At 35.4% G+C, this 12,398-nt stretch overlaps 1 protein-coding gene across 2 annotated transcripts in view; it reads left to right on the top strand.

The window, feature by feature from the left end:
• Positions 1-394: 394 nt before the first annotated feature.
• The window catches only part of LOC145668942 (S1 RNA-binding domain-containing protein 1), a 58,177-nt gene continuing 46,173 nt past the window's right edge, over positions 395-12,398 (top strand). Inside the window, exons 1-3 of one of the 2 annotated variants that reach the window (XM_081737225.1) lie at positions 395-625; positions 7,296-7,417; positions 10,552-10,969. In XM_081737225.1, the coding sequence (XP_081593351.1) occupies positions 7,329-7,417; positions 10,552-10,969 (507 nt within the window). In that variant the 5' untranslated portion in view covers positions 395-625; positions 7,296-7,328. Of the gene's footprint in view, positions 626-741; positions 884-7,295; positions 7,418-10,551; positions 10,970-12,398 lie in introns of those variants that run through there. The other variant, XM_081737226.1, reaches the window with a different exon arrangement.

The following is a 12,398-nucleotide window of genomic DNA, read 5'->3' on the forward strand; positions in this document are numbered from 1 at the left end:
GGCAATGTCACTGCGAGCTGTCAGAGACGTTCTTTTACTGGACGCACTATAATTACCCCTATGTAACATCAACACATTTCTCCTGTAAACGTAGTGCTTTTACAGGAGTGCTTTTGCCTGATTTGGCTCCGCAGTTCCAAAGTTATCCCAAATTTTGATTAACATGTGCGATTTCGCATTTCTGATCCGCGCCATTTCATGTCATGACCGCGTTTGGTTTTAATGAACGATTAGTGCCATACTAAAGAGTTCGACCAATCTATATTTCTTGCAGTAGTCAGGCCTATCAAAACAACTGCACAAAGCGATTCATGTTAAATATAATTTTAATTATCTTGTAATAATTTTTCAGTGTAATAGAGGACATGACTGCTAAGGCTGCCTTGTTCATAAAACTGACTATTGATTTTCTAGAAGAAGAAGAAAGTGGCGGGATTGTTTTGTGTATGTGTATTTACACTGGGAAAAAATAATTGAGAATTAACTTTCGATGTTATATTTAGTTGAAATTAATTTTAAACCATAATTTATAAAAGAAGGAAAGTAGAAATTGGAAACATTGTTCTATAATTTGTGTCACTTAAAAGAAGCTGTGTTGTTTAAAATCAAGTGCAAGGAAAGTTCGGTAAGTAATCAGTCGTGCACTTGTTTTACTAATGAGTTTACCTTTGCGGATTCAGTGAAAATTCTAATTTTGCCAGGTTTTTATTTTTATGTGGATTCTGTGTGATTTTTCTTACTGAGCGGAGCAGATGCAGAGAGTAATGATAATTCATATAATTTCAAGATTACTGAAAACTTCTCTTATGTTTGTAAAAACTTACCTTTTTGGTGAGAGTGTATTGTTATTAAATATATGAGAACCTTGTTTCGTAAACCACTGGTGAGTTTGTGGGCCTGAGTAACGTAGGTAGATGATTAGTAGAACGGTGTTGGCGAGTTATTTTGTAACTTTTTAATTTGTGAAGTACATGGTATGGATAATGAATGGAACCTCAGATCTTTTGAGCACCATTCTTTTTCTCTGGTGTCTTGTGTTTCGTGTAATTCTGAATTTCATCATTATGACACGTTAAAGAAACAAAAATTCCAATCCTACACAATCGCATTTATCATTATTAGATTTCTTTCTATTTTAGAGGTGTTACATGATAGATCTATAAGCTTACCTCAAACTGACACTAAAGGTTCCCAAAATTTTAGTAGCTTAAGTAATTTTATTAATGGAGAAACACATCCAAGGTCTGTCATCAGAACGTGACTTTTAGCAGATCAGTGTTTCAGAAAATGTTAAAACAAAGAAATTTTCCTTTTTCCGTATACCCAGATTGTTAACGTGCCTGCTCCATACGGACAGACTAGATGCAATGATAGTTTGTAGTAACCATCTGGTATACGTTTGTACGTGTTTTTCCTCACTGTAGACACAATTGAGGAGTTTGATTAATAAGGGCGTAAGCGAGTTTACGCCCTTTTTTCATCAAACGCATTTGTGGCTTTTGCCATGCTTGTTTAGCCTCCTGGTAACATTTCAATTCAATATCAGAATAAAATGCTTCATATTACATTGTTTTATTTAAAGAAAAAAAATCATTACTTATATTTTCAATATTTTATTTTTCCAACTACTTAAACTTATGCCCTTATTGCATCAAACTCCTCAATTGCGTAATAGTACTACTTTCTATAGCGGAAGATACCAAAGCGTACGTGCTTTCGGCACGGAAGACTCAGGTTCGATTCCCAGTGTGAGATCATGTGATTTGGATTCCACGGTAAGTTATAGGTCCATGTACCATATAGCCTTGGTACTCAATGAGTCGCTAAACTTCAAATCAACCGACTAATTGAGATTCTTCCGTTTTCTCCCACTTCCTCCATTCTTTCATTATTATCATGAGCTTCTCCCTTATCCTTGGTACATAAACATGGGAGATTAAATCTTAAAAAGAGAGGATCATCAACTCCGTATCAGGGTTAGTTGGTTTAAACCAAAAAACAAAAACAAAAAAAAAAAAAAAAAAAAAAAAAATGCTCGTAAAAGTGTAAGTGTTTGTAAAATCTTGATGAACACATTTGTGGGTTATCACGTTTCACTCCCGTATATTATTCGTATTATATTCAGACCTAAATTCCCCATTCATTACTTAAAAAGATTATACTACATGCAACTTTTTTTTTATAAGTTTATAAATGTTTATTTTGTGATTTTTTGTACTTATTATTGTCATGTAATTGCAATCGAAGAAAAATTCTAAATATTGTTTCGTTTCAATGTTTACTATTGATAAAATACATCGAAAATGCCGTACTTTTTGTGTGTGTGTGTGGGGGGGGGGGAGGGTCATACAGACCCCACGAGAGGCATTTAGTGAAATAAGTATCGTTGGTATCTTTTTATGTATAAATGAGTCTGAGCACAAGTGGACTCAAATAATTCGTATCTTTATTCACTTTTCTTATTGATATGCAGATTAAGTCGGTGTATTTCTTTAATTTGGACCAATAAAAGTCGTTGTTAACTAACTTGAACTAAATTAGTTCTTCTGTACTCCGTAGTACTTTGAAATTGTTCATATGTAATTCTGTGTAATGGTTTCACTTGTGCAACTGTTTATCTTTTTGTCCTTCTGAAATGACTCTTGACAGTTATATTAAGAAGCATGTAAAGATCAGTACAACGTATTTTTTTTTTTATTTTTTTTTTTTTTTTTTATCAGGATTCCTTTGTGAGTGAGTCGGCAGACGTATCGCATTTGTGGCCAATTAGTTCTGGTTCCGAGTTCAAATGGAGGACAATTTCTCTCGGATGTAACTCGAGAAGCGGTTTTTATTCCGCTTTAAGCTTATGTGACCCCTTCCAGCATAACCCGGTTGTTGCATAATAATATCAAGGCGAAACAAATTTATTTCTGTCCATATATGATATGAATATATAGAGCTAATTATTTAAACCATAAAAACCTGGTTTAAATAAAAAAAACTGGTTTAAACCAAAAAAAAACCGTTTTTTTTTTGTTTTTTTAATAAAAACTATGGTTTTGGCCAACCCTGCTCCGTATACTCCTGGTATAACTCTCTCTGTCTTTCATTTGTTTGTCCATTTCAAAAAAGAGAACTATCGTGGACTTGGAAACAGAAAAATTGCTGTGAGTGCACGTCTCTTTTATAAATCTATATATATAAAAATGAAAGTAATTATGTTTGTGACTTCACACTGCTTACCACTTTTAAATTTTTTGGCCTGTATACAGGTCATGGCGTCGACCTTCGGAATTTACTTTATAAATCTCTAGTAAAGCTTTTCACACCGGGGTTTTTGCATTTATTCAGGTATGGAAGCATCAAAGAGCATGTTTTATGGGCATTTTGCAGTCACGTGTGCAATGCCTGGGGGCAGCGACGTCACAAACAAAGAGGCGGCTTTTAAAAAAGGATAAATTTTAGAGCTTTTTTTTAAAAAAAAAAAATCGTGACGCATCCCTATTAATCTCAGAAACATAGTTTTTACCTCGTTGGTTTCGTTATAAAGCAGAGTTTCCAAATGTAGCACTCAAATTTCCCTATTATGTACCAGAAGCGTGAAAATCCCGCCCAAATGGAAAAAAGGGATTTTTTCAGGAAAAATTTCCCTTTTTTGTATAAATTTCTCCCCTCAGTGACATATAGACATATTAGAAGTGGTACCGTTGGAAACCTACTCTTATTTGGAACAAAAACGAAATGCAAATCATTATCCTAGAGTAAACTGAAATGTGCCAGGAATATTTCAAAGAAAACAAGGTATGATTCGTGTTCCTACGACAATTAGGGATGTGTCAGGAAATTTTTATCTAGAATTCGGCGTTTTTTTCATGCTATAGGGGAACATGCGTATTGTTGAGACATGGGTCAATATTTTTCTCGCCCTCAGTTTTCAAGATATGAGATTTGTATTTCGTACAGTTATTACATACACTATGTAGTATATTTCGAAATATTTTGGGCGCTGAGCGTTACCACCCGGGGCGTACAGAGGCCCAAAATTGAAAAAAAGGATTTTTTTTACAAAAATTTCCCTTTGGGGGGAATTTTCTTCCCTCAGGTGCACGATAGGGATATGCAAGTTATACCGTTCGAAAAGCCGATTCATGCTGAACAAGACGAGGTACGATTCATGATCCTACAATGATTAGTCTTTATGCTGAAGCGGATTGGATAGAAGTTGACTGAAAATGTATTATCGGGGAAAATTGGTAAATCGGCTATAGCGTCAAGACTATTTTTCTCCGTACATTCGTCGTTCCTCATTATTTTCACAATGAAGCAAGTTTTTTTTTTGGTACCATTCGCATGTGCGTGTCATATACCTGAGCGGAGAAATCTGCGATAAAAGAGTATTTAGTTTCAAAAATTCCCTTTTTCCCACTTTGAGCGGGAATTTCTCGCATTTGGTATGTAATAGGGAAAAATTTGACTGATGCAGTTGGAAACTGCTTCAATACAAAAAAAAAAAAAAAAAAAAAAAGTACGAACCATGATCCTAGCGTCAATAGCGTTGGTACTGTAGCTGCTTGACTGAAAGCGTAAAAATTACCTAAAAAATCCCAAAATTTGAAAGGGTTAAACCACCTGATCGATCTCGATAAAATTTTCAACATAGATGAAATATGAGTCTGAGAGTGTTTGTCATTTCACTTTGACGGTACAATATAGGGAGAGAGGAAACGGAAGGTATGTAAAACTAAATAAAAATTAATAACTCGTGAATCGCGCGACCGATCTCGATGAAATTTGTCATATAGATGGGGTTCGGCCTGAGTTGGCTTTTATCATTTCACTTTGACGGTGCAACATAGGGGAGGGGGACGGCGAAGATATTTAAAAAATGATCAAAAATGACCGATACAGTGTCGAATCAGTAGTTTTCGGGGTCTCTGAGACGAACATGACATTTCCGAACAGTGTAGTTTAAATCCAAATTCACCCCATTATGTCTAAAATGAAACGTATTCTCTCTCACCATGCGAAAAACGGCTATTTTGCTAGTAAAAAAATAAAATTTGAAATGAAAGTTCCAGGATATATTTCAGTATTGGTACCCCGGAAAAAAAAAAAATATGTCGAAGGAAGAGGACAATATTTTGAATGACCTTAATAAGTATTCAACATATGTACCTATTTTTGCCCAAACTTTCCAATTCTTCCTACCTCAAATAGAACTTTTATAAAAGAGGAGGTATAATTTTTGGGATGATCTTTAGATTATGTCATCTGCTAATACTTAAAGAATTTGAACTGATCTTTTCTATAAAGCTGGTCTTTCATAGTGATTCTTATCAGTATTTTATACAAGTGAGAACTTCTACTCGGAATTCAAATCACAGTGCTCATAGCGAGTCACTTCTTTTAACTAAAAGTTCCTTTTTTTTTTTTTTTTTTTTCAAATTTTTCACTAAAGGTTACTTTTTTGGGGGTAAAGTGACTTTTTCGTGTGATTTATGTTTTGCATTGGCAGTTTTCTAGGAAAAATATAAAAATAAATGGAGAAAGGCAGAAACTTGTTACTCATTACTCCTCTGAAAGCTTCAGTACTTGCTGCCACATGTGAAACAGTCAGCTTTATTCTCACTTCAGCTTTTATTCTTTCTAAAGCACAGTGGATGGTTGGTGGATGCCTAAGCTCTCAAGGTGGGGTTGAGAACCCTTCTGTGTCTATTCTTTCTTTTATCATAATAGTCTTTTAGTTTTCCTTCGTAATAGTTAACGCTCCGCTCAACGTTGTGTGTGTGTTTGTGTGATTCATCGTGTTCGTCTTGTGTTATGCTTCTTGGATGTTCTTCTTAAGAGTAGGTGATGAATTTGAGTATTTCATGGCTTTGAGAACTCTCAGTGCTAAGTTAAATATAATATCTTGGATGAACAAATTCGGAAATAGGCCAGAACTGGTTCCACTCACTCAGAAGCTTCTTACATCTGCTAAGTCTGCTTACCGTAACTACAAAGTATACTTAGAAAACCTAAGAGAGAAGGAAGCTCAAAAAGAAGTGAAGAAGAAAAGATGAAGCAAAACAACAAACAAAGAGAGGTGATGGAGAAATTGACAAAGGAAAAAAAAGGGACATAATGAGGTTTTGGTTACTTTTTGGTCAATTTTTCGTGTGCTTTTGGTCACTTTTCAACTATTTATAAGAGACTAGACCATTATGAGCCCTGAAATCATATATAATAGTAATCTAGATGCAGTTAATTAGTATGTCTTATGATGCGCAAAATTTAAACTATAACTTGTGACATTAAAGGTCAGTTTATTGAGTTTTCGAGTTCTTTGCGTACCAATACATGTATTGATGATCCATATTTTAAGGAATTTAGCTCTTTGATTTGGATTGATTCTTCTGGTTTTTGTCATTACTGGTGACAGAATAAAGTGTGTGTCATTGCCCAATATTTCGTATTCATTTAGCGATTCGCCAGTTAGAATTAGAGCCAATAAAATTACCTCTGATCTGTGTATAGCATTACTTTAGTCTCGAGTCATATTTTGTTTATATTAATATTAACCTCTTGCGTTCCAGGTGTCATTTTCCTATGTGCGTCCTGTGGAATTCCATGTTTTCATTTACTGTTAAAAAACCGTTATATAGAGCATAGTTATTGTACAAGCGCGAGGATAACATTCACATTACTGATGATAATAATTTGCATTGTAGAACATTTGGACTGAAAAGGGGAAATTTTTATGTTCTGAAGGGATTTTATGCTGCTTCTGCTTGGCAACACTGAACGGAGGTCAAAAAGTTTTTTTTTTTCTTTTTCCGTATCTTGAAATACGATATCGAAGTTACCAATTATTTACGTCAAAACATACACATGGCTTCTTTAGGCTTGGCATCTATTAGGACAAAACATTTTAACATTTTTTTTTTTTTTTTTGTCTTTTCTGTCAGTAAAGTGCTGTCACCTAATGAGAAACAGTGGAACTAATTTCTGCCTTTCATCCACTAAAGATTTTCATCATCTCCAGAATGAATACGGCCCTTAATAAAAACGATACGTTTTCATGACATCCACTTGTATATCACTGGAATGCAAGGGGTTAATCTTTGAGTAGCCTGAGTGTTGTTAGCTTGTAATACATTATCACTCAGTACAACTATAAATAAATAGTAGTAATCAAGAAAGCTAGAATATATGTAACGTAAGTACTATGTATCAAATGTATATTTCCCTCCTGTTTTTTGTTTATTGTTATGAACAAGTTAACTTTTTCAAGTATAACCCTTGTTTTTTTTTTCTGCGAATATTTATTTTAGGATGAACAATATTAAATATTAACCATTAATAATATGGATACTGAAATGGTAAGCGTCGATGGCGCCGATGAAACAGCTGAAGTTGTTGGGAAGTCAAGAAGACGGAAAGTCATATCGTACAAGTATGTAGCACTTTTTCTTTGATTCTTACTGTTTTGTGTCTAAACGATATAAATATTTCATGGTACTTCATAGTAGAAAGTTTCAAGTTTTCAAGTAGGTTATGCATATACATATTTGTTTAATTACTGTTATGGCATAAATTACAGTCCTTTGTGTGAAGTCAGTAGCTTTTTTTTCAGTCTTTCTTCAAAAAAAGGCAGCTAGAATGATTTGTAAAACATTTCTTCGTTGTAGTATACATCAAGTGTCTTTAAAGTTTATCTTCCCCGGATTTTCAGCGTTATTATTATTTGTTTAAAATGTGAAAAGCTATCAGTTTCTACTGTCTAGTCTTTTTCTTTCCATCTCTGTTCTCTACATTCCTACACAAATGAAATTCGAATCCGCAACAAGCAATTCATACGAGTCTCCTGTGTGATTATGTAAAAGTTCAGTCGTATCAGCAGGCTCATTATGTATGTCTTGCAAACAATCGTAAATCATGACTATGTCTTATTGTTGGTCAAGAAATTTTTAAAGATTGGCAACCTGTAATGTGTAATTTGATTTAGTAGTGAATCTGTGGGAATATTATTTTTTTTAATAACGTCGGTGTAGAACAGCACTATTCAACCTTTTTTTCTCGCGTACCTCTAGACACAGTTCGTCATCAAATTATGTACCCCTGAAACTGTTTAGAAGAAATTAAGCCGAAATTAACTTATTAAACTTAATATACATGTTCTGTTGATTAAAGAGGGATCCAATAGAAACCCAAAAAAGGGCAATCAGTATGCCAATCAAAGGACTATTTACAGGGGATAAAGTGCACATCCGAAAAGATTAACATATGAAATTTGAAAACATATGAGACATATCCAGTTCTACTAACGTGGATTTTCCCCTCATCCTCTCTAATAATTCGTATACTGAGGATAATGTTAAAAATTCAAAAACTAAAAAGTAACTTTAGAACTAACCTGTTAATGAGATGGCTGAGCTTGTTTCCGGGACGCCAACTCCTCGATTCTTGGTCGAATCTTTGCGAGTGCGGGAATCAGAGCTGATTCTGGATTCAAGGAATTTCTTTTCTTCGTTTCTATTGGTGTTAATGCAGAGAAACCCTATTCACACAAATGTTGATGGAAATGGAAGAAGTTGTGAAATAGCACTGTCACTAACTTCATTGTACTCTTTTCGAGCATAAATACAAAAGTCACAAATTGACAAGTTACCGAATTTCATTTGCGGTGAACAGTCAACAGACATTTCCAGCAGACCGCCAGAAGCAGAATTACGTACCCCCAGAAACATCTCCGCGTACCCCCGGTTGAGTAGCACTGGTGTAGAAGATGTGAAAGCATCGTACATTTTGTTCCAACTGCATCTAATTAATTCAGTGTTCATCAATGTGTGTGCGATATTGTCTTTGTATGCAATACTGTCTTAACAGCGTTATGAGCCCCTGTGCAAACTAGTATGCGGGGACCTGAACAATTGAATTGGACGGGATTTGAGTTTCGCACCCCTTTCACCAGCGAGGCTACATGAGACGTGGACCTACAGCTTAACGTGAGATCCGAACCACACGAGTTCCCACCGAGAATTGAACCCAGGTCTCCTATATCAAAGGCGCGTACGCTATCCACATTACCACGAAGGGGCTTTGAAGTTCGTGCGACGATCACTCACAAGAAAAAAATGTAAATGAACATATGAGGTTGTACTATTGGCAGAGGGATTGCAATACTAACCCAGGGATACTAAAGTAGGGACAGTTACAGCGTCTGTTTGTGTCACATGACATTTTGATACTGATGTTATAGCGAATGGGTAGCAATACGCCAAATAGATAACAATAGACTTGCATATCAAAATCAAATTTTCAGCTAAAAGACTGTCAACTAAACTCTTGATCTCCAAAGACTACAAATTCGGAAACTCAGGTGACAAATCCTTTGCTACATCGATTGCTTTTATGAATATACATTAAACAGATAACTAAACTTACGATTGAAAGATTCAATTTATTGTCAATACTCCGAAAAATACATAGAAAGGTACGGATCATTATCATAAGACATCATCTGATATTATTATCATGGCATCAAATTATAGCCCACTGCCATTGAAGCCTAAAAACATTGTGGCGACAACATAACGATTATAAACTCACGAATAACTCATGATTGGAATGTAGAGAAGGACAAATAGAAAACAATTAATAGGAGTCTGTTCGTTTATCATAGCATTGTCAGTGAGACTATGATGACTTGATTGCCAATAGAAGTTAAAAGACCCTTAAAAAAGTTTTAGTCAAATAAAGAAGAGAATAGCGAATAAAGCACTAAAAACCTAGAAGAGCTTTTCAGTTAGTAGAGAAGCTGTCTGGCAAGTGTGGTATGAAGTCAAGATTTTTCTGTGTTATGTGATCATACTGGTATATAATACATTTGAAATAATGTAGATTTTAATAATTGCAGAAATACAAGGTGAGCTATTAGTAATTTGACAAAAATGCACGTGAAATCAATAATTTATCAACTAAGAAATAATTACGAATTGTATCGTAACATTAAGTTAGATTACCTAAAGTGTTCAACGTATATTGATCATTTTCAGTGAATGCTCCTTTTAAGTACAGAATAATATATTGCTTCACCAATGTTGTTGAATGATAATGTATCCACTACAGACCCATTCTGTTCAAACCTTTTATTTAAGTTATGGATTGCGTGTCGAGATGGAACTACAGAGTTCGGAAAACGCTGCGCAAATGACTCAGTCAGATTTTAGTTATTGTGATCATGTAACCACCATTTTTAAAGTACGAACATACGTTCATCTTGTGTTTTTCTATTTATGATCTTACTCTCATGTAGCCTCGGTGGTGAAAGGGGTGCGAAACTCAAATCCCGTCCAATTCAATTGTTCAGGTCCCAGCATACTAGTTTGCCCAGGGGCTCATAACGCTGACCTTACTCTATTGGAAATGTAACAAGATTCAAATCCTTTATAAAATCACTTCTTATAACGTAGCTTTCACGAACTACATATTCTTTACGTCAATCAGCTACTGCTAACAGAACCGAATGCCATATTTAATGTATCACATTTTATATCTGGACTATATCTCTTTGTAATATACTTACAGAATTGAGTCTGATAGCGAAGGAGAAGAGGAGGAGATAGAACGACCGGTAACGTCTCCGAGAAAAAGAAAACGTAAAGGCAGTGATGACGATGAAGCGTGGGATCCAGAAGCAGGTAAACCACCAAAGAAAGCGAAGGCAGAGAAAGCTCCGAAGGAGAAGAAAGAGAAAGTCCCAAAGGAAAAGAAGGAAAAAGTGGTGAAGGAGAAGAAGCCTCGAGCGCCCAGAAAACCGAAAGCAGAAGGCGCCGCCAAAGCTCCTAGAAAGCCTAGAGCTAAGAAAGCAACTACCCCAGCTGTTGCAGCATCCGCAGCTAGTTCAGAGCCTATGGCATCTCTCGCTGATGGTCCCTCGGCGGATGCCAAAGTGCCTCTTGAATTCACACCTATGGAAGAGCTTGACGAAAGTCTCCTGGAAGAGGTATGTTGGTAGATTTTAATTTTTATTATTTATTAACTGACTTTAAAGAATGATTTATGTTCACGCTTAACTTCGACATAAGCTCTCTAATTTTGATTTTGTTTTGTTTTGTTTTGTTTTGTTTGTTTAATTATTTGCAAGGGTATGCTTTCTCGGTGGTCCCATGTACATGTATATGTAATCAGGATCTGATGACAGTTTTCGGCACCGGACCACGAAACAACTTAATGACGGTAGTGTTAATGCCGTAGTTAAACGGCTTCATTGTGTATATGTCACACATAATGTCGACATGGTGGTTTTTTTTTTTTTTTTTTTTTTTTTTTTTTGCCAAGCCAAAGAAACCAGTGCCTTCTAAAATTACACTGAAATCGTAATCTTATATTCGGCAATAATTTCTTTGACTTGGCACAAATTTCAAAATTATTTATTTATAATAGCAACTTTCGAGCGCATTTTTAAAATTATTTTCTGCTTTCCAGTGCTTTTTTTTAAAGTCAGTTAATATTTTTAAAACGTTTTTATCATATATTTTATAGTCTTTTACACGCTTCTGCCTTGATGTCTCAGTTGACTCGTATTTGCATAGGCAATAGTGATTATTTATTAACTCCTAGACAATGTATGTTGCATTCCACGCTAAATCAGCATATGGATGTAGTTGCGCCGCACCATCTTCGGTTGTGCTCTTGTTTTGGTATGTTATGAGATAGCAAGAGAGGTGTTGAAATACAAAGTGGCAGATGCTGATGGCTCGCCGTTTCCAAGATAGAGGGCACTGAACACGTGAAAAATACTCGAAACATGCATATATTAAAATATTTGTAGTAACAGTTTGGTGAATGTGAGTAACATGAAACTTTGTTACAGCACACTAGTAATACAGGGGAACATACAAACAAGTAAGAAACCAATGTTGCCGTCACAGTGGCGGGTCAAAGGTAAAGGTCATTCACACAAAAGTGACCCAAGTTTGGTTATCTTTGTGGAGTAGAAGGGGAAAGAACCACTGACCTTTAGTTTGTGACTGCAACTTTGGACCTTCGTCAGACCATCGGTGTATATTTCAGCTGATAGTATGTTGCCCTTTCCTGTGTATGGATGTTATTGTAACTCATTGTTGTCAATATCGGCCATATTGCAAAAGAGCCTGGAGAAAAATTATTCAGCATGTGGGAAAATAACCTGTCGTTGTATGTCTCCTTGCACAACAAATATGATTTGGTGGTTCACAATATTGTCCGAGTTATCAACAAACAACACAAATGATAATTTCGTGACTAAATGCAACGCACATAAATTTCGTAAGAATTATGTCTTTTCCAAACTGCGACTGTTGTCATACAGTTGTTGTGTGAGTGTAGTACGCAGGTTAGTACTGATATTGTGAACCCTGTCTGTTGCAGTGGTGACAGAAATGTGAGGATAT

This window comes from Thermobia domestica, chromosome 13, assembly GCF_964235325.1.
Source record: "Thermobia domestica chromosome 13, izTheDome1.hap1.1, whole genome shotgun sequence".
Taxonomy (NCBI): domain Eukaryota; kingdom Metazoa; phylum Arthropoda; class Insecta; order Zygentoma; family Lepismatidae; genus Thermobia; species Thermobia domestica.